The sequence below is a fragment of the Peromyscus maniculatus genome, chromosome 1 (genome assembly GCF_049852395.1).
Source record: "Peromyscus maniculatus bairdii isolate BWxNUB_F1_BW_parent chromosome 1, HU_Pman_BW_mat_3.1, whole genome shotgun sequence".
Lineage (NCBI taxonomy): Eukaryota > Metazoa > Chordata > Mammalia > Rodentia > Cricetidae > Peromyscus > Peromyscus maniculatus.
The window spans coordinates 137,919,286-137,947,082 of record NC_134852.1 but is presented as its reverse complement, the minus strand read 5'-3'; the positions used below and the strand labels follow the sequence as shown (position 1 = coordinate 137,947,082).

At 44.4% G+C, this 27,797-nt stretch overlaps 2 protein-coding genes and 1 non-coding gene across 7 annotated transcripts in view; 1 reads left to right on the top strand and 2 right to left on the bottom strand.

Moving 5' to 3' along the window:
- Positions 1-26,384, bottom strand: part of Srcap (Snf2 related CREBBP activator protein) — a 52,879-nt gene extending 26,495 nt beyond the window's left edge. For 2 of the 5 annotated variants that reach the window (XM_006977047.4, XM_006977045.4), the window contains exons 1-17: positions 26,246-26,384; positions 24,431-24,506; positions 23,006-23,268; positions 20,223-20,474; positions 15,476-15,661; positions 14,923-15,063; positions 10,821-11,043; positions 10,433-10,707; positions 8,240-8,333; positions 7,767-7,856; positions 6,604-6,786; positions 6,171-6,523; positions 5,891-6,068; positions 5,190-5,326; positions 4,787-4,956; positions 4,454-4,646; positions 66-202 (exon numbers count right to left, since the gene is read on the bottom strand). In XM_006977047.4, coding sequence (XP_006977109.1) covers positions 66-202; positions 4,454-4,646; positions 4,787-4,956; positions 5,190-5,326; positions 5,891-6,068; positions 6,171-6,523; positions 6,604-6,786; positions 7,767-7,856; positions 8,240-8,333; positions 10,433-10,707; positions 10,821-11,043; positions 14,923-15,063; positions 15,476-15,661; positions 20,223-20,474; positions 23,006-23,059 — 2,666 coding nt within the window. In that variant the 5' untranslated portion in view covers positions 23,060-23,268; positions 24,431-24,506; positions 26,246-26,384. Of the gene's footprint in view, positions 1-65; positions 203-4,453; positions 4,647-4,786; positions 4,957-5,189; positions 5,327-5,890; positions 6,069-6,170; positions 6,524-6,603; positions 6,787-7,766; positions 7,857-8,239; positions 8,334-10,432; positions 10,708-10,820; positions 11,044-14,922; positions 15,064-15,475; positions 15,662-20,222; positions 20,475-23,005; positions 23,269-24,430; positions 24,507-25,904; positions 26,024-26,245 lie in introns of those variants that run through there. The other 3 variants (XM_015995920.3, XM_076553007.1, XM_076553005.1) reach the window with 2 other exon arrangements.
- Positions 8,726-8,855, bottom strand: LOC121827006 (small nucleolar RNA SNORA30/SNORA37 family). Its single transcript, XR_006069155.1, has one exon. It is a non-coding gene; the product is annotated as a small nucleolar RNA SNORA30/SNORA37 family (small nucleolar RNA).
- LOC107401232 (uncharacterized) lies at positions 25,667-27,327 on the top strand. The gene is made up of 3 exons (XM_076553008.1): positions 25,667-26,586; positions 26,919-26,977; positions 27,067-27,327. The coding sequence occupies exons 1-3, from the start codon at positions 25,809-25,811 to the stop codon at positions 27,106-27,108; spliced, it is 879 nt and encodes a 292-aa protein (XP_076409123.1). The 5' UTR covers positions 25,667-25,808; the 3' UTR covers positions 27,109-27,327.
- Positions 27,328-27,797: the final 470 nt, after the last annotated feature.

Here is a 27,797-nt window from a genome sequence, read left to right as displayed (position 1 = left end):
GACATTCTAACAGCTCCCTGGATTCTAACCCAGAGTATCAGGGTCTACCCTCAGTCCTCCCTTACGTGGTCTGGGCCATGAAGTCATCATAGAGACAGCGTTGGCGCTTGGAAAGCCGGCATCGAATAACATGCTCATACTTTTTGGGCATCTGCTTCTCAACATCCACCTTAACTCGGCGAAGCAAAAAAGGTCGCAGAACCTAAAGGCAAATAAGCAGGGTGCTAACTAAAGAGTGGGTGCTAAGCTCCCCAAAGTCCATCTAGATGGGTCCCAGCCCCAGAATAGGCAGAGTACTGGTTTAATCCACCAGCAAACTGTCATCAGGCATGTCAGATACCAATTATACATAGATACAACTCTTCCTTTCATGTAACTTACTGTTTATAGAGAAGACAAACACAAAGATAATTATACCACATCATACAAGAGCGAACTAACAACTTTGAGAGATGTCTCAAATTACACTTGGAGGAGTGACTATTTGTTACATGACTGCAAAAATAAGTCAGGCATGACAGCCTGTGTGACTGTAATACCAGCGCTTTGGAAGAGTGAAGTAAGCAAATTATTTGGACCCAGGAATTCAAGACCACTCTGAGCAACTTAGTGAAATCCTTACCAAAGGAGTAATATAAATAAACAAATAAATAAATATCCAGGAGACAAACTGAGTAAAACTTGTAGCTCTGTGCAATCAATATATAACTCAATGAAAGAGAGTACTCTTAACATGCCTAAGGCCCTCGACTCAATTGCCAATGCTTTAGGGGGGAAAAAGTGGCCTTGACAGTCTAGAATTCTAGAGGCAAGTAAGTATCTGTAATCACAGGGTATAAAAGAGCAAAGGCAGGCTGATCTCTGTAAGTTCACAGTCAGTCTAATGTATATATGTAGTTACAGGACAGCCAGGGCTATGTAGAGACCCTGGCTCAAAAAAAAAATTGCTGGGCAATAGTGACACTGGCTTTTAATCCAAGCACTCAGGAGCCAGAGGCAGGAGGATCTTTTGTGAGTTCAAGGCCAGTGAGTTCCAGGATGGCTAGGGCTACACAGAGAAACTCTGTTTTGAAAAATAAAACAAATCTCATAGGACATAATCTTCAATATATCAATGAAGGTAAGAGTACTAGTTTTGAAGGGTATTGTGGTGCACACCTTTTGAGTTCCAGGACATCCAGGGCTACTCAGAGAAACTGTTTGGAAAAACCAAAACAAAACTTTCCTGGTTTCTATCTTGGTTTTGTAAAAAGATGGTATGACTTACCAAGATAGGATGATAAACCAGAAATATGTGCTGACAACAAAATGAATTCAAGAGAAGCTATCAATTAAGAGAAATTATCAATTAAAGATCCTATATACAGCTGGGTGTAATGGCACTTGCCTGTAATTCCAACACTTGGGAGGCAGAGGCAGGAAGATCTCTGAATTCCAGGCCAACCTGGTCTACAGAGCTAGTTCCAGGACAGCTTAGGGCTGCTACACAGAGAAACACTGTCTCAAAAATTAAAAAAAATGAAAAAAAAAAAAAAAAAAAAACCCAGAAAGAAAGAAAAAAAAAATCAAGAAATATCCTATATATTACCTACCCACTCAGGACTGAGTAACCTTAAGTTCAAGCCTTACTTTGGCTCCACATCAAGATCCTGTTTCCATTAAAAGGGGTTAATGGTTGCACACACCTTTCTTTAATCGCAGCACTCAGGAAGCAGAGGCTGATGGATCTCTGTGCGTTCAAGGCCAATCTGTTCTATATAACAAGTTCTAGACCAGCCAGAGATACACAGAGACTGTTTCAAAAAGAAAAAAGGGAGGGAAAGCAAGCAAAATATGGCTTAGTGGTTGAGAAAATGTACTGCTCTTGCAGTCTACTGGAGTTAGGTTCAGAGCATCCACATTGGGTGGCTCACAGCCATCGACACGTGCCAGGAGGTTCCAAACATTCTGAAGACTCCTGATCATAACTAAGTAAGATCATATTCTCTCATTCTCTCTCTCTCTCTTATACACACGCCCAAAAAAAACCCAACTTAAAAAAAAAGTCATCATTTTATGTGTGCACGGGTGCTTTGGCTGCACATATATAAGGGAACACGTATGCCTGGTGCTCACAGGTCCCAGATACCCGGGACCCGAGTTACAGATAGGGAAGAGAACCTGGGTCCCATAAAAGAGCCGCCTGTGCTCTTGATAACTGAGACATCTCTCTAGCACCCCATTATTCTTTTGGGTTTTTTCTTTTCTTTTTCTCTTTCTTTCTTTTTTTTTTTTTTGGAGACAGGGTCTCACTATGTAGCTCTGGCTGTCCTGGAACTCACTATGTAGACCAGGTTGACCTTGAACTCACAGAGATCTATCTACCTCTGCCTCCAGAGTACTGGGATTAAAAACATGTGCTACTATGCCAAGCAATTTTTCTTAAATCTATTTTTGTTGTTTTGAAACAGGGTTTCTCTATACAGGCCTGGTTACTTTGCAACTTACTATGCACACCAGACTGTCCTCAAACTCACAGAGATCCACCTGCTTCTGCCTCTGAAGTGCTGGTACTAAAGGTGTGTCATAAAACATTTGTTTGCTTATTTAAAAAACAAAACAAAGCAAACAAACAAACAAACAAACAAACCAAAACCCCCCCCCCCAAAAAAAAAAGGCTGGGTGTGATGTCACCCACCTTTCACCCCAGCATTAAGGAGGCAGAAGCAGGCAGATGTCTGTGAACTTCAGGCCAGCCATCACTAAATATTGAGACTTGTCTCAAAAGCAAAAAACAGCTAGTCGGGCTGGAGGGATGGTTCAGGGGTTAAGAGCACTGGCTGCTCTTCCAGAGGTCCTGAGTTCAATTCCCAACACCCACATGGTGGTGCACAACATCTACAGTGGGATCTGATGCCCTCTTCTGGAATAAAAGCATGCATATATACATAAAATAAATGCTTTTTAAAAATAAATAAATAAAAGCAGCTAGTGAAAAACAGAATTCAAGTCAAGTCATCTAGAAACTTAAGCAATTATAAACACAAATGAAAGAGTTATTATCACATAGGCAATAATAGTCAATGCTTTGGGAATGAGTATGCTCGTGAAATACATAGATGAAGTGGATAAAACAGCCAGAACAGCCGGGCGGTGGTGGCGCACGCCTTTAATCCCAGCACTCGGGAGGCAGAGGCAGGCGGATCTCTGTGAGTTCGAGGCCAGCCTGGGCTACCAAGTGAGTTCCAGGAAAGGCGCAAAGCTATACAGAGAAACCCTGTCTCGAAAAACCAAAAAAAAAAAAAAAAAAAAAAAAAAAAAAAAAAAAAAAAAAAAAAACAGCCAGAACAAAGGAGGAGAAATTACTCTGTTTTATAGTGCATACTGCTCTCGTAAAGGACTGAAGTTCAGTTCCCAGCACCCTTGTTATGGGGTTTACAACTACCTGTAACTTCAGCTCCAGCTGCCTTCTGGCCTCCACAAGCATACACATACGTACAAACACACATACGCACATAAAATAAAATTAAGTTGTCTAGAGGTGATGGCGCACGCCTTTAATCCCAGCACTTGGGAAGCAGAGGCCATCCTGATCTACAGAGTGAATTCCAATACGGCCAGGGCTATGCAGAGAAACCCTGTTTTGAAAAACCAAAAGAAAAGAAAGAAGGGGAAGGGAGTTTGCAAAATGTTGAAATATAACTGTTAAAAAGCTTGAAGATCCAGAGACAACCTCCACCCCAAAGAGCGATCCATGAGATAGAGGTCAGTGATAGAGTATTTGCCTAGCATGTGCAGCAAGGCCCTAGATTTAAGTTCCAGTACCATGAAAGGTGTAGTGGCACATGTCTTTAATCTCAGTGCTCAGGAGGCAGAGGCACATGCAGCTCTGCGAATTCAAAGTCAGTCCACCTAGTCTACATATGGAGTTCCAAGGCAATCAGGACTACATGAAGAGACCCTGTCTCAAAAAACAAACAAATCCCAACAAAACACATTAAGTTTAGAATGGGGCTAGAGATGGCTCAGAGGTTAAGAGCACTGGTTGCTCTTACAGAGAACCTGCGTTGAAGTCTCCGCATTACATGGTGGCTCACAACTGTCTGTAACTCATTACCAGAGTATTCACGCTCTTCTGACTTCCTTCCTTGAACACTAGGCAAAGTGTATGATAAACATAACATATGCAGGAAAACACTATACATATCAAAGTAAAAACCTAAAAAGTAAGTTTGTTCAGATAAAGAGAAATCATAGCACATTATCAAGACCCAAAGAAAATAAGAAAAAAACATTCCAAGTACAGAAAACAAAGAGTGACTAATGCAAGGCTGCTCAGCTTGGCAATGATTATGAACATTACAGCTTGACAACTTAGTTCACCCTAGCATTGACTTCTCCCTCTAAAGCTTTACTAGGTATTGCCTTTAACTTTTACTATTATTAACACCTTTACAAACAAGGCAGGCCCTACCTTGTGAAGGCGTTTGACCAGACCTTCATTATATTCTTGGCTTCCCTCAATCATGCCAGTTAGAGGGTTCGAGAACCATTCCTTGAACTCTCGATGAGACTGGAAGACATGTGGCATTAAAAAATGCATCAAGGACCACAGCTCCATGAGGCTATTTTGCAAGGGAGTTCCTGTCAGGAGCAGGCGCCTCTGGCTGTAAAGGGAGAAGGAATTATGATAAGGACAATCTGGAAAATCCCAACTTTCTGACCACCCTTAATATACTTCTTAACCCAGGCAGCCCACCCTCCATGCCAAGACAACTCTCCCATGAATGTCTATATTCATCTCTACCTGTTGAAGTTGAGCAGTGACTGCCACCGTTGGGACTTGAAATTCTTGATATTCTGAGCCTCATCCAGAATGAGATAGCGCCAGTTCTTGCGACGAAAAGCCTGGTGATCCTGTAGCACCAGCTTGTAAGATGTGATACACACATGGAAAGCATTGGGCTTGGTCCAGCCCTAAGAGGCCAAAGAGAAAGCAGCATATTAATGAGGGAGGGAAAACACACAGAAAAAAACAAAGGGAAAGGGAAAGTGCGTTCAAGTACTCAAGGAGAGAATTAGGTTGGAAGAAATGAAACAGTACCAGTAAGAGAATGGAGCAATAGGAAAATGAGGCAAAGGAATTCATACGAAGAAAGGATCTAACTGAAGGACATCAATGAGGGAAGTGATGACAGAGAAGATCAAACCTGCCGCTTGAGCTTCCTCTCTTTCTGAGCTCCATAGTAAGTGAGGATTTTAAAGCTGGGACACCAACGTTTCAATTCCATCTCCCAGTTCAACATCACGCTGGTAGGAACAATGATTAAATGAGGACCCCAGTTACCTGTTTAACAAAACAAAAGATGTATCAAGATTATGAGAACTTTGCAGCTCTGTGTAGCCCCAACCATCCTGGACCTGGCTATGTCTGTGCCACCACTGTCAGGGTGCACCCGAAAAAAAATTTTCTAATGCACTATTTTTTTTTAAAAGATTTATTTATTTATTATGTATACAGTGGTCTTTATTATGTATACAGTATTCTGTCTGCATGTATACCTGCAAGCCAGAAGACAGCACCATATCTCATTACAGGTGGTTGTGAGCCACCATGTGGGTGCTGGGAATTGAACTCAGGACCTCTGCAAGAGCAGCCAGTGCTCTTAACCACTGAGCCATCTCTCCAGCCTCCCTTGCAGCTCTGGTTCCTTAAACAAAACCCTGATCAGCATCTTCTAATGTTGTGTAAGACTTCAGCACCCATGCTGTCCTCCTTACATAGTTACTGATAAGACTCAATGAGCTACCGAGACTGCAGTAAGAGAACATTTCACTCTCCTGCTGCAAAATCACCACTAAATGAGATCCCCTACCAGTGATCAGCCAAGAGGCACCAAGAAGCAGCTACCTTTCTCACAGGCCAAGTGAGCAAGCAAGGAGATGGTCTGGATTGTCTTCCCCAGTCCCATCTCATCTGCAAGAATGCCATTAAGCTTTTTCTCATACATAGTAACCAGCCAGTCAAGGCCAATGTGTTGGTACTCTCGGAGCTGGCCCCGCAGAAGAAGTGGAATAGGTGTCTTCACCTAGTACAGAGGAAATTATCACACATGGTAGAAATGAGGCACTTGTTATTAGGAAACAGTAAAGTCAAGATATGAGAAAGTAGAACTGTAACCTATAGATACCTGGGTAGTGGCCAAAGTATAACCCTTGGGCTGGAGACTTTCAGCTGCCGCAGCAATATCAGTAATTTCTTTCTTGGGCCCTAGAGTGGTGGTGGGACCTGGGGTCGGAGGCCCACTGCCCCCATCTGCCTCACTCCTTTCCTCATCTCGAGCAAGCAAGTATTCCACCCCAAAATCATCATCATCATCGTCATCATCATCTCCCTCATCCTCCTGTTCTTCATCTGCTTGGCTTTGTGACCGAGCATCCTCAGATTCATCAGACTCAGATTCTTCTGACCGTGAACTTCCACTCATTTCTTCCTCCTCCGACTGTTCATCTTCCTCATCCTCACTCTGCTCTTCAGCAGAATCTAAATCATGAGACCAAAGCTTAGTAAGCTGTTCCTCTAACACCCACCCTCCCCAGTCATCCTCTGAACCACATACTTACCTGACTGACTGCTACTATCTTCTTGAGCTGCCTCTTCAACTTCTCTTGTTTCCTCTAGTTCACAGTCATAACTATTGGCTTCCACTTCCTCTTCCTCTTCGCTGTTCCCAGAGCCTGGAGCAGAGGTATCATAGGCATAGGCCCCAGCGTATTGTTGCAGTAGCTCCTCCATAGAAAGCTCACCTGATAGGGAAAAGAGAAGTAAACATTTGGTTCCTTTACAAGGTGGGAAATAGTTATTGGAGTGGTACTTGTTTATTTTATCTAAGCTCCATCTCCCAGGCCCAGATCTTTGGGGGAGACTAGATTTTACCTTTAGCATCAGCTAATAAAACCAATCCTTGTAACAACCATAGTAAGTGTGGCATTCTCCTGATAAGGACAGTGCCTACCCTTGTAAAAACAAAACAAACAAACAAAAAACAAAAACACCCAAAACTTTTTTTTCACTGATGGTAACTTATTATTTGTTAGTAGCACACAAACCAAATTACTCAGAAACAACGTTTCTATAGAAGTGGGTAATGGTACAGGCCATTCACTGGGGGACTGTGGATATTTAATCTTCAGGTTTTAGACTTTTTATCTTCTTATTCTGCAGCTGCTCAATCTCCTTTTCATGGTGCCTACTCACACCATCCCAGTGTTTTCTCAAGGTGGTCTTTCGTTTTCTCTTAGAAGTTTCAATCCTCTGCAGGCTTTTCTCTCTTTCCAAAGGCCCCACTGATTTCTCAGAGAACGTGCCCTTGTCCAGGCTCTCCTATCAGTCTGCGCTCAAGCCTCAGTTGGCAGGATCTTCACTCCCCAGACACCAAGCCACATCCAAGCCACCAACGCTGCGCCTACCACTGCCACCTGAGCCGCTGAGCCACCCTTTTGAAATTCTGGACAAACAGTTCTCCTACCCTGCTACAGTCCCTTTTCCTTCAGCTCTCAGACCAATGAGTTCAAACTCCTATGGCAACCACACATCACTTTACTTGTAAGTGCCGCCTTTCATTTACAAACCTGAGTTCTACCTGAGTTACATGAGAAGCATAGGTAAAAATCAGTAGCTGGAGCTACAAAGATAAAAAATATCTGACATCATCTATTTACCCACCAATGTTCTGCAGAGCAGAGACAGAAAGGAGATTTTCAGTAAAATATCTGGTAAATGTCACCTTCTCGAGCTAACTCGCTCAGTTCCATGGCATGGTCCACCTCTCCCTCTAACTGCTCCTCAGCCGCTATGGTGTCCTCTTCATCCTCTGCTACAAAAAGAGAATGGAGTTCCCACTGGTGAGCCCAGAAGGACAGTTCCAAAACCATGGTCTCACTCACACACAGTTCTGGTTAAAAACTTAATGGAAAACAAAACAAAGACATAAATGTAGGAAAGGAATTTGTAGGGAAGAGGGAAGGCTAACAGGGGTGGGAGGGGGGAACCAAAATGCATTATATACATGTATGGAAATGTCAAAGAATAAACCTAATTACAAGAGAGCAGAGCATTTTGACACATGCCTTTAATCCCAACACTTGGAAGCAGACACAAGTGGATCTGAGTTCAAGGCCAGCCTGGTCTATAGCCATGGATACATAATAGACCCTGTCCCAAGAAAACAAACAACAAAAAAGACAAAACTGGTCTGACCTTCATCTTCATTAGCAGTAAACTCTTCATCATCTTCATCAGGATGCCAACGTTGTTGGTTGCACTGTGTTACAGAGGAAGGTGGAGGGTTTACCTGTATGGGAAAGGGTAAAAAAAGTGGGAGGACTTAACATTTGAGCATGAAGTTGGGGTACTGTGGCAAAAGCCTTTAATCCTAGCATTGGGAGGCAGAAGCAACTGTAAACTCAAGACCAGCCTGGACTACACAGTGAGTTCCAGGACAGCCAGAGTCAAACAACAACAACAACAAAAGTCAGGCTTGGAAGCGCACACCTTTAATACCAGTACTTGGGAGGCTAAGGCAAGGTGTCTCTGTGAGTTCGAGGCCAGCCTGGTCTATAAGGCAAGTTTCAGGACAGTCAGGGCTATTACCCAGAGAAATCCTGTCTCAAAAATCCAAAAACAAACAAGCAAAGAAAAAGGAAAAAAGAAAAAGAAAGGCAGAGTTCAAGATCAGAAAAGCATCACTGTTCCCTTGAGTAACAGCTGCCTCTGGTACAATATCAGGGCAAGGATGTTTTCAAGGGTTTTCTCTCAGCACCAGCTACCAAATCCTGACCCCACTGACTTAGGGAGGACCTGTGAAAAGTGCTAGGAAAGAAATAAAGCAGGACCACATGTGGTGGCTCATATGCCCTTAATCCAAGCACTCCAGAGGCACAGCTCTTTGAATGAGGCCAGCCTAGACCACACAATGAGTTCCAAACCGATCAGGAATACAAAGTGGGGCCATCTCAAAAAATAAAACAAAACAAAAAAGAAAAAGAAAGGAAGGAAGCAAGGGGACCATTGAAATGGCTAAGTGGTCATCAGCAAGCCTGACAACCAAAGCTCAATCCCTAGAACTCATGCAAATACAGGTGAGAATCAACACTACAAAATTGTCCTCTGACCTCTACATGTATACCCACAAAGACAAAATTCCAGTAATTTTTTTTTAGGTCAGTCTAGTCTACAGGAATGCCAGGACCATGTAGCAAATACTCGACTCAAAAAATAAATAAAGAGAATAAAATTTAAAAGTAAGTAAATTACAGGCTAAGAGGATGCCTTATTGGTTAAGAACACTTGCTACTCTTCTAGAGGACCTCAGTTCAATTCCTCGCACCCTTATCAAGCAGCTCATAACCATCTGTAACTCCAGGTCCAGGGGATTCAAAGACTTTAACCTCTGCTGGCATCTACTCATGGACACAGAGACACACAGAGACACACAAATCTACACGTAATTACAAATAAAAAAGCACATGACAAGTTTTTAAAAATAACAATAATTTTAAAAAGACCCTTAACATGCAGTAGGACCAATGGTACAAAGGTCCAAAAGAGATTATTTAATTGATTGATTTTTTTTTTTTTTTTTTGAGATAGGTTTTCACTATGTACCTCTTGCTGTTCTGGAATTCACTATGGAGATCAAGCTGGCCTCCAAGATCTATCTGCCTCTGCCTTCTGAGTACTGAGGTAAAGGTATGTGACACTGCATTCAGCTCCAAGAGATTTTTAAGATGACCATCACAATTCCCGAATTCACATCACCTAACAATTTATATATGTGTGTGTACATCTATGTTTGGATGTTGGTGCAAGCTTGTGGAAACCAGAATTCATTGTCTGGTGTCTTCCTGATTTGGCTAGACTAGCTAGCCAGAAAGCCCCAAGAATGCTCCTATCTCTGGCTCTTAATGCTGAGATTCTGGAAACATACCATTGCACATATCTTTTTTATATGGGAAACCGAGGATCGAATTCAATTACTTTACCAACTAAGCTATCTCCCTAGCCCTACCCTAGCAAATTTAAAGTACAATAAATGCTTCCATTATAATTCTAGAAACTTTGCCAAGCAGTGGTGGCGCATGCCTTTAATCCTAGCACTCAAGAGGCAGAGCCAGGTGGATCTCTGTGAATTTGAGGCCAGCCTGGTCTACAGAGCGAGATCCAGGATGGGCACCAAAACAACACAGAGAAACCCTGTCTCGGAAAAAACAAAAACAAAAACAAAAAGAAACCTTGCCAATAGCAGGCTGCAACTTGACCCAAACCGTCATCTTCACTCGCAATGAAACCCTAATTGTCTTTAACGTGAATTCTCAAAACCAGGATTTCAGAGCTGAACGCTCCATCTATTTCCCCTCTGAATCTTTCTTTCTGTACCTCTTCTGTATATACCTCCAAATCCTGAGACGGTTCCTCGTCAACATTTTCTTCGGGCCCATCGTTGGTATCGCTGTCCTGAGACGAGGGTGTCTGAGAGGGGCTGGAAGGTCCACCCAAGAGCTGAGGGGGCAGGGAACGGAGCAGCTCTTCCAGTGGCAGCTCTCCCTCATGGCGAAGCAGTTCAATCTCACGCCTCTGGGTCTCTGCATCATTGCCTTCCTGCTGTTCTTCAACCTCAATGGTCTCCTCATCATCCTCTTCTTCCTCTTGGGGTTGGAAGTCCCCATCTGTAGCAGGAGAACAAGGTCACAAAGTCCACGGGCCCTGCAAGCCACAGGGTGGGTTTTCAGCTCTGGAAAGGGCACTTGGGAAAAGCAACAGGACCAAAGAGCACACACACCTTCATCATCCAGCCGAGAAACAGGGGGTGGAGGACTGGATGCTGCTGAGGAAGACCCGAGACAAGGGGACGAGGCAGCTTTGCTGGACGCTATCGGCTGGTTAAGGCTCTGAGACAGAAGGTCTGAATACTTCTCAGTTTGTCCCACAATGAAGTCCAGGTGCAGGTCCAAGGCTTTCTTACGTTTTTCTTCAAGCCGGGACTGTTGTTTGAATTGTACCACCTACCATAACCACAAAAGCCATCATTAATGCATATATTCACTTGTTTATACACTCTTTTAGCCAACTATTTAGGGACACTACCTTTACGGCAGGCTTTTGGCCTGGTCATTCAGAAAGAAAAGCTAAAAAATTCTTAAGAGGCTGGTGATTTATACAACACTTCTGAAAAAAACAGAAACTGAATAAACACAAGGGTCAACTTAGTATCGAGTAGCTGGAGAAGATTAGCAAATCCATTTGAAGTTGGACTGTTAAAAAGAAAAAAAAGTGGTTGGGCAGTGATGGCACACATATTTAGTCTCAGCAGAGCAGGCAGATCTTTGAATTCAAGCCCAGCCTGGTCTATGGCGTGAGTTCCAGAACAGCCAGAGTTACACAGAGAAACCCTGTCTTGAAAAAACAAACATAAATAAACTAACAAATAAATAAAAATAGAGTGTGGTGGTATTGTGTTCACCAAAATATTGTGTACTCTAATAAATTTATCTGGGGTCAGAGAACAGACAGCCACTAGATACAAAGGCTAGAAAATGGTGGCACTCACACCTTTAATCCTAGCATTCTAGAGATAGAAAGCCCTCTGGATCTCTGTGAGTTCAAGACCACATTGGAAATAGCCAAGCATGGTGACTCACGCCTTTAATCCCAGAAAGCCAGCCTTTAATCCCAGGGAGTGGTGGTAGAAAGCAGAAAGATATATAAGGCGTGAGGACCAGAAACTAGAAGTTTTTGTCTGGTTAAGCATTTGGCTGGTTAAGCATTCAGGCTTTTGAGCAGTAATTCAATTGAGACCCATTCCGGATGAAGACTCAGAGGCCTCCAGTCTGAGGAGACAAGACCAGCTGAGGATCCGGCAAGGTGAGATAGCTGTGGCTTGTTCTGTCTCTCTGATCTACCAGCATGGACCCCAATAACTCGCCTCGGGTTTGATTTTATTAATAAGAACTTTTAAGATTCATGCTACAATAGAGTATGTGAGGCTACCAGTGGAGCTCAGGGGGAAGACACATGCCCAACATGAACAAAGCCCTAGTTTGGATGGGGTGGGGTGGGGTGGGGTGGGATGGGGTGGAATGGGATGGGGGTATCTTCTTTAACTACTAACAAGGCGAGCAACAGCAGTACAAAGACCACGAGTAAATAGTCAAGTATGTCAACCAACCTCAAATTAAAAAAAAAAATTCAAGCCAGGTGGTAGTGGCACATGCCTTTAATACTAGCATTCAGGAGAAAGAGAAAGAAGCAGACAGATCTCTGTGAGTTCGAGACCAGCCTGGTCGAGGGAGGGAATTCCAAGATAGCCAAGGATACACGAGAAACCTTGTCTTGGAAAATAAATAAATTAATTTTTAAAAAAAAAAAGCTTGGAGTGAAAACACAGTGACCAAAGTACAAATGTAGCAGCACAAGGCCCTGGGTTAATAAAATTAAAAGGTGACGCACACCTTTAATCCTAGCACTCAGGAGGCGGAGGCAAGTGGATCTCTGTGAGTTGGAGGCCAGCCTGGTGTACATAGTTCCAGAACAGACAGGGCTATTCAGAAACAGTATCTCAAAAAACCAAAACCAAAAACAACAACAAACAGTAAAAACATGAGGTTGATAAAATAGCTTAGTAGGTAAAGGTACTTATTTCCATGCCTGACAACCTGAATTCAACCCCCAGGACCTGCAGAGTGGGAAAGAGAGAGCCAACTCCCACAGGTTGTCCTCCGACCTCAACAAATCCGCTGTGGCTTATGTGCATATACCCATATGAATAAATGCAATTTAAATAATTTACATTTTTAAAAAATGGGGCTGGGGGCTGGAGAGATGGCTCAGTGCTTAAGAGCCCTTACTTCTCTTGAAGAGAACTCCAGTTTAATTCTCAGCACCTGCATCGGGCAGTTCACAGCTGCCTTTTAGTTCAGCTCTAAATCCAACATCTCTGTCCTACAAGGCCAATAACCTCATGTGCGGATCATATACTCATACAGAGATATATTTAACTGAAAAATTATGAAAATAAAGTTCTTTTCAAGATTGGGACTAGAGAGATGGCTCAGAGGTTGAGAGTATGTACTACTCTTCCTGAGGACCTGAATTTGGTTCCCAGGACTTATATGAAGTGGTTCACAATAATCTCTAACTCCACTTCCCAGAGATCCAACTTGCTCTGGCCTTTATGGGTACCTGCATGTATGTGGTGCACATAAAATTCATACAGGCACACACACATACATAAATAAAACCAATAAATCTTTAAAGAAAAAGTTTCTACCATCAAACAGCTTTAATCTTCAGCGCTCTAGAGGTAGAGGTAGGTAGATCTCATGGTCAGCCTGGTCTACACTGCAAGTTCTAGGCTAGCCAGAGATAGTGAGACTCTGTCTCAAAACAAACAAAAGTCTAGGCAGAGTGGCTGAACCAGGATTTCTGCAAATTCAAGATCAGCTTGAGCTACAGGAGTTCCAGGCCAGTCTGAACTATAGTGAAGAACTTGTCTCAAACACACAAAGGCAAGATGGCTCAACATCAAGCCTGATGGCCTGAGTTCAATCCTCGGGACTCACATGGCAGAAACAGAAAACACTCCCACAAATTGTCCTTTAACTTTCACCACAGGTGACATGGTGTGTCCCCCAAACCCAATACTCAATAAATAAATGCTAATAAAACATTGTTTGGCTCCAAATAATTGCAAGCCTAGGTGTTATTAGATGGCCCATTCTCAGAACTCAGGAGACTGAAGATGGCTCCATACCATCCTAGGCTACATAGGGCAATTCTGTCTCAAAACTACAAAGCAAACATTTCAGCCAAGAATGGAAACTGAAGAAAAGATGAGTTCAAGACTAACCACCAAGATACTATACTCCTATAATCCAGCGCTTGAAAGGAAACAGAGGCAAAAGGATTAGCCTCTGCTACACAGTGAGTTTGAAGCTAACCTGTTTTACATGAAAGCCTTATTTCAAAAATAAACAACAAAGCCGGGCATGGTAGTGCACACCTTTAATCCCAGCATTCGGGAGACAGAACCAGGAGGATCTCTGTGAGTTCAAGGCCAGCGTGGTCTACAGAGTGGAGTGAGTTTCAGGACAGGTTCCAAAGGTACACAGAGAAACTTTGTCTTGAAAAACCAAAAAACAACAAAAAAGGATACTTAAAAGTGAGAGGATCAGGAGTTCAAGGTTATCCTTAGCTACATAGCAAATTTGAGGCCAACATGAGTTACATGACACCCTGTCTCAAAACTGGAAGAAAAAGAAAACCAACCTCTGAAATGCAGAAATACCCCTATCTCAAACAACACAGTGTGACAACTATTTATGTGGTAATTTTACACAGTATGCATCACAAACGATCTAGAAATATTTATATCTGTTCATATGTCATATGCATTTTATATACTGGACTTGAGCATCTACAGATCAGATGCCCACAAGAAATTCTAGAACCAATCACACAAACACAAAAAGGGAAAAGCGCTTCAGAGATAATTACAACTTAACATATAAGCAGAAGAAACTTTAATGGCATAATCAGGTAAACAACAAACAAGTTTTAGAAAAAACATACTACACACCCTACAAAGAGTAGATGGTCTAGGAGTCAAGGAGTCCTACTCATCCCAAAGGTACAACACAGATTTTGTCACTAGAAAACAGACCAATGGATGCTACACCCAAAGTTTTAGCTGAGTAGATAGGAAAAGGAAGCCAAGAATTCCTTCCTCCTTGTGACATTCACTGATGGAAAGGTCCAATATACGGAGAAATGTCATAGAGTTGGAATTGCAGTGTTCAGTTCCTCAGTAAACTTTGGTCAGCCCTATCAACACGCCTTCCTCTAACCTAGTCCAAGACCATCTTTTGTCCAATCTCATTGCTCACCTTCTCCACATTGCTCCAGAACTGCCTGACATCCTTGGCCATGGTAGAAGCAATTCGGCGCAGCTTGGCCTGTTCTTCTCTCCGAGCTCGCTCCTCTTTTTGTCGCTGCTCTTCATGGTGCCGGATTACCATACGTACCACCTACAGAAATAAACACAGTATAAAATCAATCTCCTTGTCCACCCAATCCAAGACAAAGACAATCAAGGGCAAGAAAACCCTGATGTTACTACAGCTTGAAGCACTAAAAAGGGGTTTATAATTTCATCTGCTTCCCTTCTACCTTCCACATAATTCACCCATTAAAGTTTCTTTTTCCATTTTTTGGGGTGGGGGGGGTAGGGGGTGTTCAAGACAGGGTTTCTCTGTATAGCTGTGGGAGTCCTGAAACTTGTTCTGTAGACCAGGCTGGCCTCAAACTTACAGATTTGCCTGCCTCTGTGTCTCCAGTGCTGAGATTAGAAGTGTGAGCTGCCACTACCACTTGGCTAACCATTAAAGTTTCAAAAGCACCCCTGAAAAATATATGAACAGCTGAACAAACAGGACATACCTTCCGGGCCACACCTCGTTTCCATCGGCGCTCCTGAGCAAAGTCAGCCGAGAGCCACTGCATCTCTTCACATAGATAGTCCCAATGGCCTTTAGGACGGGGAGGCTCTGGCACTTTAGGTAGCCTTTTCAATGACCAGAATCCCTCCTTTCGAAGTTCAGCAATTCGAGTTTCAATTTCAGCTTCCTAATGAGGGGTAACGACATTGACTAAGAGTTCCTGGACATGCAAGTCATCTCACTGCCATGGCTGAATTCCTGGCCCCTGAATGAACTCTGTGTTTTATGCTCCTACCAATTCTACAAGGTAATAGATTCTGTTGGCAGGTGGTGTGGGGAATATCTGGGAAATCAAATGAGTTTCCTGAGATCATACAGCTGGGAAAGAACTGGGATCAAAAATAGGTCGTGAGAACTGAGCATGATGGCACATGCCTTTAATCCCAGAGTTTCAAAGGCAGAGGCAGGCAGATCTCTTTGAGTTCCAGGCCAAACTGTTCTACACAGCAACTTCCAAACTAATCAGGGCTACACAGTGAGTGAGACCCTGTTTCAAAAAAATAAAAACAAAAACAAAAACAAGCAGCAATTAAATGTTGACATCTTATTTCCACATGCAAGTGTACACACACACACACACACACACACACACACACACACACCCATACACGCAAGACAAACGAAATAGCCATGATTTCATGCTCTTTCCTGAATATCTTGAAAAAGGTGAGACATGGGAAAACATTTCCAAAGGGAGCTTCACCGGGAGTGCCTACTTCCCTCAAACTCTAAAGAGGTTCTTGATCACCGCAGAAACCTATTTCTTAGAAATATGATTTCAGTTCAATTTATATAACTGTGTTTGTTTGGTTTGGTTACTGTTTTTTAAAATAGCATTTATCTGTGTAACCTTGACTGTCTTAGAACTCCCTTTGTAGACCAGGCTGGCCTCGAAGTCAGAGATCCACCTGCCTCTGCCTCTGCCTCTGCCTCTGCCTCCCCCGAGTGCTAGAATTAAAGCCATGGGCCATCACTGCCCAGCTGTGTTTATTTTAAAAAACATTATTTTGGGGAAAGAGAGCTATAGTTTATACTCAGCAGATATAAAGCTCTCTATTTAATCACTAGCATGGAGGGATAACATGACAAATAGCAGATGGGGTACTTGTCACACATAATAATTTTAGAAAAACTTCTTCTATGGGAAAAACACTGAAGATATACATAATCAGATTAATAGTGGTTGCCAATAACAAAAAATTTCCTTTTTTTACTAAAAGTTTTTATAATTCATTAAATTTCTGATTAAGAACATTAAATCATTTGAATTTTTTCTTTAACAAGTAGCTTTAAAAAAATTTAGAATAAACCAGGTATATGTTAACAGCTGTAATCCTAGCACTCTGGGTGCTAAGATGGATGAGCCAGAGGGAGTTACATACTTATATGTTCTAGATTTAGGGCAGCCTAAACTAAAGTTAAGATCCTGTATCAAGCTAGTGAATGGTTGTGGTGGTACTGTGTTCCCCAAAATAGTGTGACCCTAATAAACTTATCTGGGGTCAGAGAATAGAACAGCCACTAGACACAGAGGCCAGAAAATGGTGGTACACACTCCTTTAGTCCTATCACTTGGGAGGCAGAGATCCATGCAGATCTCTGTGAGTTTAAAGCCACACTGGAAACAGTCAGGCATGGTGACTCACGCCTTTAATCCCAGGAAGTGATGACAGAAAGCAGAAAGGTATATAAGGCGTGAGGACCAGGAACTAGGCAGGTTAAGCTTTTAGGCTTTAGAGCAGCAGTTCAGCTGAGATCCATTTGGATGAGAACTCAGAGGTTTCCAGTCTGAGGAAACAGGATCAGCTGAGGATCTGGCAAGGTGAGGTGGCTGTGGCTTGTTCTGTTCTCTGACCCCAGATAAGTTTATTAGGGTGCACAATATTTTGGGGAACACAATACCACCACAGATGGTAATGTATACCTTTAATCCCAGCAATCAGGGAGGTAGAGGCAGGTGGATTTCTGTGAGTTCAAGGCCAGCAGGGTCTACAGAAAAACCCTGTCTCAAAAACAAAACAGAAAAAAAAAAAAATTAAAACAAACAAACAACAAAAAAAAAGGAAGAAAGAAAAGAAAGGAAGGTGGGAAAGAGGCAGACAGAAAAGAGGATCAGGAGTTCAAAGTCATCCTCAGGTATAAAGGGAAACCAAACTAGGAAAGTAAAAACTGTGTGTGTGTGTGTGTGTGTGTGTGTGTGTGTGTGGTGGCCTTAGTTCTATCGCCAAAGCCCATGCAAAGGCAGAAAACGAACTCTACAAAGCTGTTCTCTTGATCAACACATGTGTGACACAGCATGCGATCCCACACACACCATACACTTGAATTTACATAGTAAATAGTAATTGGAAGAGGAAGATTACTATATAGGCTGGGGCAGTGGTGGCATATGCCTTCAGTCCCAGCACTCAAGAAACAGAGGCTGGGTTGGGGAGATAGCTCAGTAGTTAAAGAGCATTGCCTGCTCTTACAGAGGACCTGGGTTCAATTCCCAGCACTCACATGGCAGCTCATAACTGTCTGTAATTCCATTTCCAGGGGACCTGACACCCATGGCAAGACACCAATGCACATAAAACAAAAATTAAAGAAAGGAAGGAAGGAAGGAAGGAAGGAAGGGAGGAAGGGAGGAAGGGAGGAAGGAAGGAAGGAAGGAAGGAAGGAAGGAAGGAAGGAAGGAAGGAAGGAAGGAAGGAAGGAAGGAAGGAAGGGCATCAGAGGCAAGAAGCCAGGTGGATCTCTGTGAGTTCAAGGCCAGCCTGGTCTGGAGTTGAGTTCCAGGACAGCCAGAGATACACAGAGAAACCCTGTCTCAAAAAAACAAAACAAAACCAAAAACAAGTACAAATAAAAAGGTTAATGGGCACCAAACTTAAAGTTTAAATAGGTAGGCAGGAAGGGAATATGGAGAATATTTCTATTGAGCTCCCAGATGGAACTGCATGCATTTACAGAAAATTTCATAGGCTACAAACTGAATATAAATGGGAAAACAATAAATTTTAAAATCACAGTTTACAAAGTACATCAGTGTCTAATTCCTTCTGTATTTAGATTAGTCAAAGGTTTGTTTGTTTTTTGTTTTCTTTTGTAGCTTTTTTTTTGTATAGCTTTGGAGCCTGTCCTAGAACTCACAGAGATCCGCCTGTCTCTGCCTCCTGAGTGCTGGGATTAAAGGCGTGCACCACCACCAACACTGCCGCCTGGAACTAGTTATTGTATTATTTTTATTTTTTGTCTTTTTTGCTTTAAGATAGCATCTATCTCACTCTGTAGCCTAGGTTGGCTCAAACTTTCCAATCCTGTATCATCATACCAGAGTGCTGGGCATACAGGTGTGAGCTACCTCATCTACTTTAAAAATATTTTTTTTTTTTTTTTTAATTTATTGTCTTGGTATTTCAAAACAGGATTTCTCTGTGTATCCCTGGCTGTCCTGGAACTTATTCTGTAGACCAGGGTGGCCTCGAACTCACAGAGATCCACCTGCCTCTGCCTCCTGAGTGCTGGGATTCAAGGTCTATGCTACCGCCACCCAGCCTCATGTTTTTTTTTTCAATAATTATTTACTTTTCTTTTTAAAGACACCATTGCATATAGTTACACTGGCCTTGAACTCATGGTCTTCCTTTCTCCATCTCCTAGTGTTGGTGAGAGCCACCACACCTAATTCTTCCTTTAATTTAAGTCTGCAAACAGTACTCAGGGTACAGCTTGGTGGTAGAGAATTTGCCTAGTATATGCACAAAGGCTTGAGTTCAATCCCCAGAGCAGTGTGAAGAGAAAACAGTTTGAGAGTAAACTTAACAGACACCTCTATTCTGAAAAATAAAAATAAAAGCTGGGCTATAATTCAGTGATAACAACACTTGCCTACAGCTGGTTAAGAGCACTTGTTCTTGCAGAAGACCTGAGTTTGATACTCACTATCACAATGGCTCATAACTCCCAGTTCCCAAGGATCTGATTTCCTCTTCTGAACACCAGGAGGACCAAGCATGGATGTGGTATATACATGGATGTAGGCAAGATACTCACACAAAAAATAAAACAAATTAGCCTTTTTAAAAAAAGTGAACACTTGGCCGGGCGGTGGTGGCGCACGCCTTTAATCCCAGCACTCGGGAGGCAGAGGCAGGCGGATCTCTGTGAGTTCGAGGCCAGCCTGGGCTACCAAGTGAGTCCCAGGAAAGGCGCAAAGCTACACAGAGAAACCCTGTCTCGAAAAACCAAAAAAAAAAAAAAAAAAAAGTGAACACTTGCCTAGCATATATGGGACCTCAGTTTAGACCGAAAGAAAGAAGGAAGGTTGGTCACTTTCTTTCTTTTGTGCATGGGTGTTTTGCCTGCAGTATGTTTGGACACCACTTGATTGCCTGGTGCACATTGGAGACAAAAGGGAACTGGACCCCCTGGAACTGGAGTTATAATTGTAAGCTGCTAGGTGGGTACTGGGAAAGGAACCTCTGGAAGACTAGCCAATGCTTTATACTACAGAACCACTTCTCCATCCCTCAAAGAAAGGATGGGGAGAGGGGTTGATTGACTTCAGGCATTATACTCAAGACAAAGAAGGAATCCACACTCGAAACCCATGGCTAAAAACAAAGACACATAAAATACCCATGGGATAGTAGAGTTAAGACAGACAACTCCCATAAATCGTCATGGGCCTTCCCAATACATACATGTTTAGCTTGTTCTGCAATTTCTGCATGGCTCTTCTCCCACTTTGGGCCCTTGTTGACCAGGTCGGCAGCTTGGGATAAGCTGAGCCCCTCCAGAGGAACTGTGGTACCATCTGGCGGGCCTGGAGGTCCATCCAGAGAGGAATCTTGGGCTATATGTTGCGGGGAGATACCACCTGCCCCACTAGAAGCTGGAGAACTAGATGAGGCAGGGGATACAGGATTGCTCCCTGTCATGCCGTCCGACACCATCTAGAAAAGGGGAAAATCACGGATAAAAAGGACGCTAAGCATTGTGCTAAATGTTTTAAGTACATTTTTCTACTCCATTTTACAAAAAAATGAAACAAAAACAAAACAAAAAAATCCCTGTAGAGTTAGGCATCACTCTCATTTTTATCAACACAAACACTTTGTTGGTTTGTTTTCTTTTGGGGAGCGGATGGAGGGAAGTTGTTAGAGTTGAAGACAAGGTCTCACTATGTAGCCCAGTCTGGCCTGGGTTTTACAATCCGCCTCACATGTGCTGGATTAATAGGCTAGTGCCACCTTTCACGCTTGGAAATGAAGTTTTTCTTTAAGCCAAGTAATTAAAATGGTAGAGCCAAATTTCTAATAGATAATCTGACATGTAAGACATACATACTGATATACACAACTGCCTAAATTCAAGATTGCCACTACAGGGCTAGAAGTATAGCTCTCAAAAACAAAAACTTGTTTTCTAAGACAACTACAATGCATGATTTCTTTTGTTCTTTTTTTCCTTGAGACAATCTTACTACATAGACTAATAGAGATAGGTCTGTCTCTACCTCATGAGTGCTGTGTACAAAAGCACGCTATGATTTCAAATTTAATGGTCCTTTAGAACCTTAATTTTTCCCCCCAGACAGGATTTCTCTGTGTAGTCCTGGATCTCGCTCTGTAGACCCAGCTGGCCTTGAACTCACACAGATCGCCTGCCTCTGCCTCCCTAGTGCTGGGATTAAAGGCGTGGGCCACCACACCTAGGGAACCTTGAATTTACTCCTAAGTACAATAGATTCACCTATGCAATAGATGTGAATTCACTTCAAATAATAGGAAAAAATAGGAAAAAAAAAAAAAGCCCCCAAGCCCCCTTCACTGAAGATGCAGGGGATGGAACCCACACATTACAAAGTAATGAGTATAAAAGCAATAATTGAAAACAATGTCCCAGCCAGGCAGTGGGGTCACACACCCTTAATCCCAGGACTTGAAGAGGCAGAGGCAGGCAGATCTCTGAGTTCAAGTTCAGCCTGGTCTACAGAGTGAGTTCCAGGACAGCCAGGGATACACAGAGAAACCCCATCTTGAAAAAAAAAGTCCCAGTGAAATATGGCAAATGAACTCACTCATGAAATTCACTATAAAACAGAAGTCTAAGAGTGCCTCAAATTCCTACCCCAGCTAAATGGTAAAAGACTACATATCAAAATTTCCCAGAAGCTAAAAAAAATTCTAAGTATGAAATCCACTGGAGCAAAGACAGAGTGCTTACCTAGCAGGACTGCAAAGCTCTGCACTCAACTCTCAGAAACATATTTAAAGCCCAAAGGGCTATGGCTCAATAGTAAAGAGTCTGCCTTAGCATGCACAAGGCCCGAAGTTCAAAGGCCAGTACAGCAAATGAACAAACTAGCAACTGAGTTATCTATGGTGGTACAGGTTTACAACCCTAGGACTCAGGAGGCTGGGGTGCATAAGGAAACTCCCAACTCCCTCTCCTTCCTTTTTAGATAGGGTTACCACACACCTCAGGTGAACCTGGAACTCCCTATGTAGCTAAGAATGACCTCAAAATTCTTATCATCCTACTTTTACCTTTCAAAGAGCTGGGATTCCAAGTATGTGCCACCATACAACTGTACATACAGTACTGGTGGAATCAACCCAGGACCCAACCCTGAGCCCTGTGCATGACAAGTATTGTACCAACCAAGCTAAACCCCAGCTCCACAAGAAGCCCTGTCTTATTAAAAGGGGGAAAAGCCTACTAAATGCAAATGTAGAACTAATTAATTTAAAAAACACACTTTCCCCCTACTCCACATTCCCACAATATGAGGAAAGAAATAATGCCTCACTTAAGGCTTATCCTGTTCTAGTTCCAAATGAAGGTAAACTATTCTCAAAGCCTAGTCTTAAAAGCATTTTGCCTAGTCTCCATTTCCAGCTTAGCCTAATTTAACCACTTTAAGAAAGAACTGTGTCTTTTTTTTTCCTTCTTTAAAGACAGGGTCTCACTATGCATGTACTTTTTAATTGGCCTGGGACTCACTAAGTAGACCAAACTGGCCTTGATCTCACAGAGATCTGCCTGTCTCTGCCTCTGAGTGCCAAGCTTAAAGGCATGTACCACCATACTCTCAAGATCTCCACTCTTGGAAATCAGCATTATGTGAAGTAGAAAGTAAGTATCTAAAGCCAGGCATGATGGCACATGCCTTTAATCCCAGCACTTGGGAAGCAGAGACAAAAGGATCCAAGTTCAAGGCTAGCCTGGTCTACAGAGTGAGTTCTAGGACAGTACACAGAGAAACTCTGTCTTGAAAAAACAAATTAAAAAAAAAAAGTAGAAGAAAGAATTAACTAACAACAGGCTTGACATGTTACAGTCCAATCTCTCTGAAAACTAAAGACAGTCCAAACTCAACTACTCAGGTAGGTAATAAGACCTGCAACACCACTTCTGTCTCAAAAGCATTAGTCCCTTAGTCCACAGAGAATAAGCGAAGGAACCCTCCCCACTTTCAAACCTGTGTCTGTAGGATTGGGAGCTGAGAGTGAGCAGGGGAGGGGCTGCTCTGCATGGTCCCACTCCCAGGCTCCTTGCTGGATGCCTGAAGAATGACTGGGTTATTATCACCACTGCTGCAGGCCGAGGGGCTGGTGTCCGGCTGCAGGGCATGCTGGGAGCTGGCCTCATTCTGGGCCACCAGCCACCGGGACCTGCCTTCCAGGGCCCGGGGCCCACCAGGGCGTCCCAGCCTCCGCTCAGGTCCACCAACCTCTGGAGCACCTATAGTTGGATTACAAAAAAAAAAAAAGTAAGAATAAAATTAAAGGCTATTAAAACAGTTGTTTTCTGAGACAGATAGATCTTATTACACCATCCAGACCGGCCTGGGACTTACTATCTATCCTCTTGCCTCAGCCTTCAAAATGCTGAGGTTAAAAACTGTTTCCAGCTCGGGAGGCAGAGGCAGGTAGATCTCTGTGAGTTTGAGGCCAGCCTGGTCTCCAAAGCGAGTTCCAGGAAAGGCACAAAGCTACACAGAGAAACCCTGTCTCGAAAAACCAAAAAAAAAAAAAAAAAAAAAAAACTTTCCAGGGATATGGAGGTAGCTCAGGTGGTTGAGTGATTATCTAGCACACATAAAACATGGGTTCCATCATGTTTTATGTGTGCTAGATAATCATAATTTATGCTTCAATCAAAGCATAAAACCAGCAGGGTGGCATGCACCTTCAATCTCAAAGCATGGGAGGTAAAGGTAGAAAGATCAGAAGTTCAAGGTCATCCCTGGTTACATGTGAGTATGAGACCTCATGCTTATGTTTCCTCAGCATTTACTATGTGTCAAATACTTGGAAGTACTTCCCTTAGCTAGAAGAGGTGGAACATATTTGGGACACTAAGATGAAGAGGATCGTTTGAATTCAGGCATTCAAGAACAGCCTCAGTCATATGAGATCTCATTTCAAAAGAAGAAATATGCTGGGTGGTGGAGGAGCACACCTTTAACTCCAGCACTCCAGAAGTAGAGGTAGGTGGATCTCTGTGAGTTCGAGGCCAGCCTGGTCTACAGAGTGAGTTCCAGGACAGCCAGGGATTCACAGAGAAACCATGTCTAGGAAAAACCAAGGGGGAGGAAGGATATGTCAGGTGTGCTGGTTCATACCTATAATCCCAGCACTTAGGGGGCTAAGGCAGGAGGACTGCCATGAATTCAGTTAGCTTGGGTTAGAGACTGAGATCCCTCCCCTAAAAAAGAAAACCAACAGGGGGTGGGGGTGGTAGTGAAGCTCCACTGTTCTACCTCCACCTTCAACCCCCACGGAAACACATGCATAGATTTCAAGTTTTCCAAAGTAAAATCCACAATTAACCTATTCTCATTATCACATAGTGTTTCTCCATTCACATAAGCACACAAAATTGTATCTAAAGGTGAGCTCACCTGTGTGAGCAGAGACCACACCCCCTGTGAAAGTCTGCACTTCCACGGTGCCCTGCTGTAATGAGGGAAATCACACCTAAAACAGTAGAGGAAAGCAGCAGTGAGGAACCAATCCACATTTGTCAATACCATCTCAGTGTACTTACACCAGCTCTGAGACTTTCAAATACACCCAAAGTCAGTTCACATAAATAGTAGGAAAAGCTCATGCTTCAGAAAAAGAAAATAAATTGGGTTAGGTTTTAGTTCATTTAGGCCTGGGGGTAAGTCTGGAGAAATGTCTCGGCGGTTCAGTGTTGACTGCTCTTGCAGAAGCCCTAGGTTTGGTTCCCAGCACCCACATGGCAGGTTACAACAGCTTTAACTCCAGCTCTAGTGGATCCAACCTCTCTTCTGGCCTGTTCGGACACCTGGCATGCTTGTGGTGTGCATACATGCAGGAATTCACAAATACACACAAGAGGAAATTAATTTTATAAAAAAGTGGTGGCAACAAAAGCAAATCGTGTTTTGTGTAGAGAATTTCACAGGGTTGTACGTTCTTGCTGGATAAGGGTAAGGGCAGAGAGGAAATCAAACAACAGAAAGTTTTAAAAGCTGAAGTACTTTAAGCTCCAACCACCAAATGACGGACAGAAACATGACATCCACAAGTTCACAAAGCCTGCTGGATGTCTGACTGCCTGCTTGCATTTTCAGTGGACTTAACAGGAACGGAGTTAACAGGGTGGAGTTCCCAAAAACAAAAAGTTGGTCACAAGAAAAGGATCCTTTGAAATCTGTACACGCGGGACGAAACATCCCAGGAACTTTAGAACGAGCTTTTTCAGCCGATGTAAGGCAGGCAGGCTCCAATGAGACCCAAACTCCGGAAACAAGCAGGGTTCAACTAAACGAGGCCCGGAAGTGTTTGCCCGGTTAACTCCTTCTCTCGGCGCAGCGCTGCCTCGATTCGCCCTCCACATTCTGGGGACCGGAGGAAGTCCGAGTCCAAGACGCCTCAACTCTTGACCCGGGTCTTCACTCTAGTTTCCCAAGACCTCTCCGAAGTCTGACCCAGCATGACCCCCGACCTGGGCCCCAGCTCTCACCCCCCCACCCCAGGCGGCAGCCCCGCCCCCGCCGGTGGCCCACCCCACCCAACGTGCGCGCCGGGCGGGGGAGGGGCTCGCGCGCGCGCACGCGCGGCTGGAGGCGGAGTGAGCCGGCGGCGCGCACGGCCGGGGGGGGGGGGGGGTTCCCGCCAGAACCCAAACCCAGAGACCAGGTCGCAGGACTCGCGAGTCCGCGCCCGCCGGCGCCCTCACACCAGCCGCCCGCAAAAGGGTCGAGGGAGGGCGGGTTCGAGCGCCGAGCCTGGGTCTCCCCTGAAGGGGTTATGGTGGGCGTGCGCCCGGATGCTTGGTCTCATGCCCCCTTTTTCCTCTTCCTCTCCCCGGAGGGGAGGCAGGTCGGTGGGCGGGCAGAAGCGCACCTGGGTCCGTCCTCTCGGGGCTTTGCTCGCTCACGCACGCGTGCGCACAAGGGCAGGAGGGCGAGGAAGGCGCGCCGGGACCAGGGGCCACCCGGCCTGACAGCCGCCGCCGCGCCGCGCCACCCCCCCACCCCCGCGACGCGCGCTCGGTCCTCCCTGGGCGCGCGCCGGCCGCCTCGCTCACCGGCCCCCGGGCACCGGCCGACGGTGCGCGCGCAGCACCCCGGGAAGGTGGGGAGGGGAGGGGGGGGGAGGCGCTCGGAGGTGCGCGCGCAGCCGCCCGCCGGGGGAGGGGGACGTGCGCCGCCGCCGCCGCCGCCATCTTGTCTCCCTCGCCTTACCTGCGTCCTCGGGGGCGTGCTCACCGCCCCCCTCCCGCCGAGGAGGGGGGAGGGCCCCCTCTGGGTCGCCGCCTTCCCCGCCTCGAATTCCCCTCAGGGCCGCCGTGAGAGCCACCCCCGGGCTCGCGCCGCTCCGAGTCACGCCGCGGAGGGGCGATCGGTCGGTTGGGGAAAAAGCAGAGCCGCGACTCCCGGCGACCCCGCCGCCGCTGCCGCCGCCGCTCCCGAGGCCTCACCAAAATGGCCGCCGCCTTCTCGGCCGCCACCGCCACTACCACCACCACCACCACCAAGGCTCGTTATCGCTACCGCCGGAGCGGCCCGTCCTCTCGCGATACACAGTAACTGGAGGCTGGAGGGGCGGGTAGGTTCGCGTGCTACCGTAGGGCTCTTGTCTGGAGCGCAAAGCAAGATGGGAGATGTAGTCTGCTCCCAGGTTCCAGGCTCGCCCAGCAAGCACGCCTCGGCGGATCCGAAACCACGGAAACGCGTGGTGCGAGTGGGAACAACCTTTGGGTTTGGTTTTTTTTTTTATTTTTATTTTTGCAGATTAGTCAGTGACATGAAACAAATTAGTTGTGGAGTTGGGCCTCCAGTCGCGCTTTTTTTTTTTTTTTTTTTAAAGACAAGGTCTCACCATTTAGCAGTGGTTGACCTGGATTCGCTATTGTAGATCCAGCTAACCTTAAACTCAAGAGCAAGAGATGCTCCTGCCTCAGCCTAGGACCAACGGTATGCGCCACCACTACCAGCTGTAGTCTACTTTGTAGCAGTGATTTCCCAAGATGTAGCCTCCAAACATCTGTGCCATTGGTTTGCAGGTTTCCCACATTAAGAACCCCTTTGAAAGGCTGAGAAGATAGCTCAGGAACTAAGAATATTGGCTGCTGCTTCTTACAGAGGACCAAGGTTCAATTTCCAGCACTCATATTCCAGAAGTTCATAAACATCTGTAACTCCAGTTCCAGGGAATCAGACACCCTCTTCTGGCCTCAGAGAGCACTGCACAAACATGGTGCACAGACATACATGCAGGTAAAACGCCCGTACACATCAAATAAAAATCCTTAAAAAAAAAAAAATGCCTTTGAGAATCTGATACTCCTTCTCCATCTTAAGGACCTGTTTATTGTCAACAAGAGTTCCAAGAAAGATCTTGAGCCCTTGATTACATAGGAAGACCCTGCCCCAAAACATAACTAATAATTAAGAAAGCTTGTGGGATAAAAATAAAAATAAATCGAAGACGGACTTCGGAGAAGCCATTGTGGACAGTGGGGAAATGACAGTTGAATAGAGACTGGAAGAAAGATTCTTCACAGCTAGGTGTGGTGGTATATACCTATAATCCAGGCACTTACTGGTAGAGGCTACCCTGGGCTGTTGCATACTTGGTACACACACACACACACACACACACACGTTAATATTCTAAAGTTCAAGATTATCCTGTCTTAAAAGACATGTATATAGTCTTGTAGTAAGTATGTGTCTGCTTTTTTTCAATTTAGGACTTTGTAAAAAGTTCAGTGTGTGTGTGTGTGTGTGTGTG

Excerpts from the sequence above, each read along its gene's own strand:
- LOC107401232 (XM_076553008.1), top strand. The coding sequence starts at position 25,809 with ATGGTGGGCGTGCGCCCGGATGCTTGGTCTCATGCCCCCTTTTTCCTC. Across the intron at positions 26,587-26,918 it reads CCGTCCTCTCGCGATACACA|ATCCAGCTAACCTTAAACTC; the intron begins GTAACTGGAGGC and ends TCGCTATTGTAG. Across the intron at positions 26,978-27,066 it reads GCCTCAGCCTAGGACCAACG|GTTTCCCACATTAAGAACCC; the intron begins GTATGCGCCACC and ends ATTGGTTTGCAG.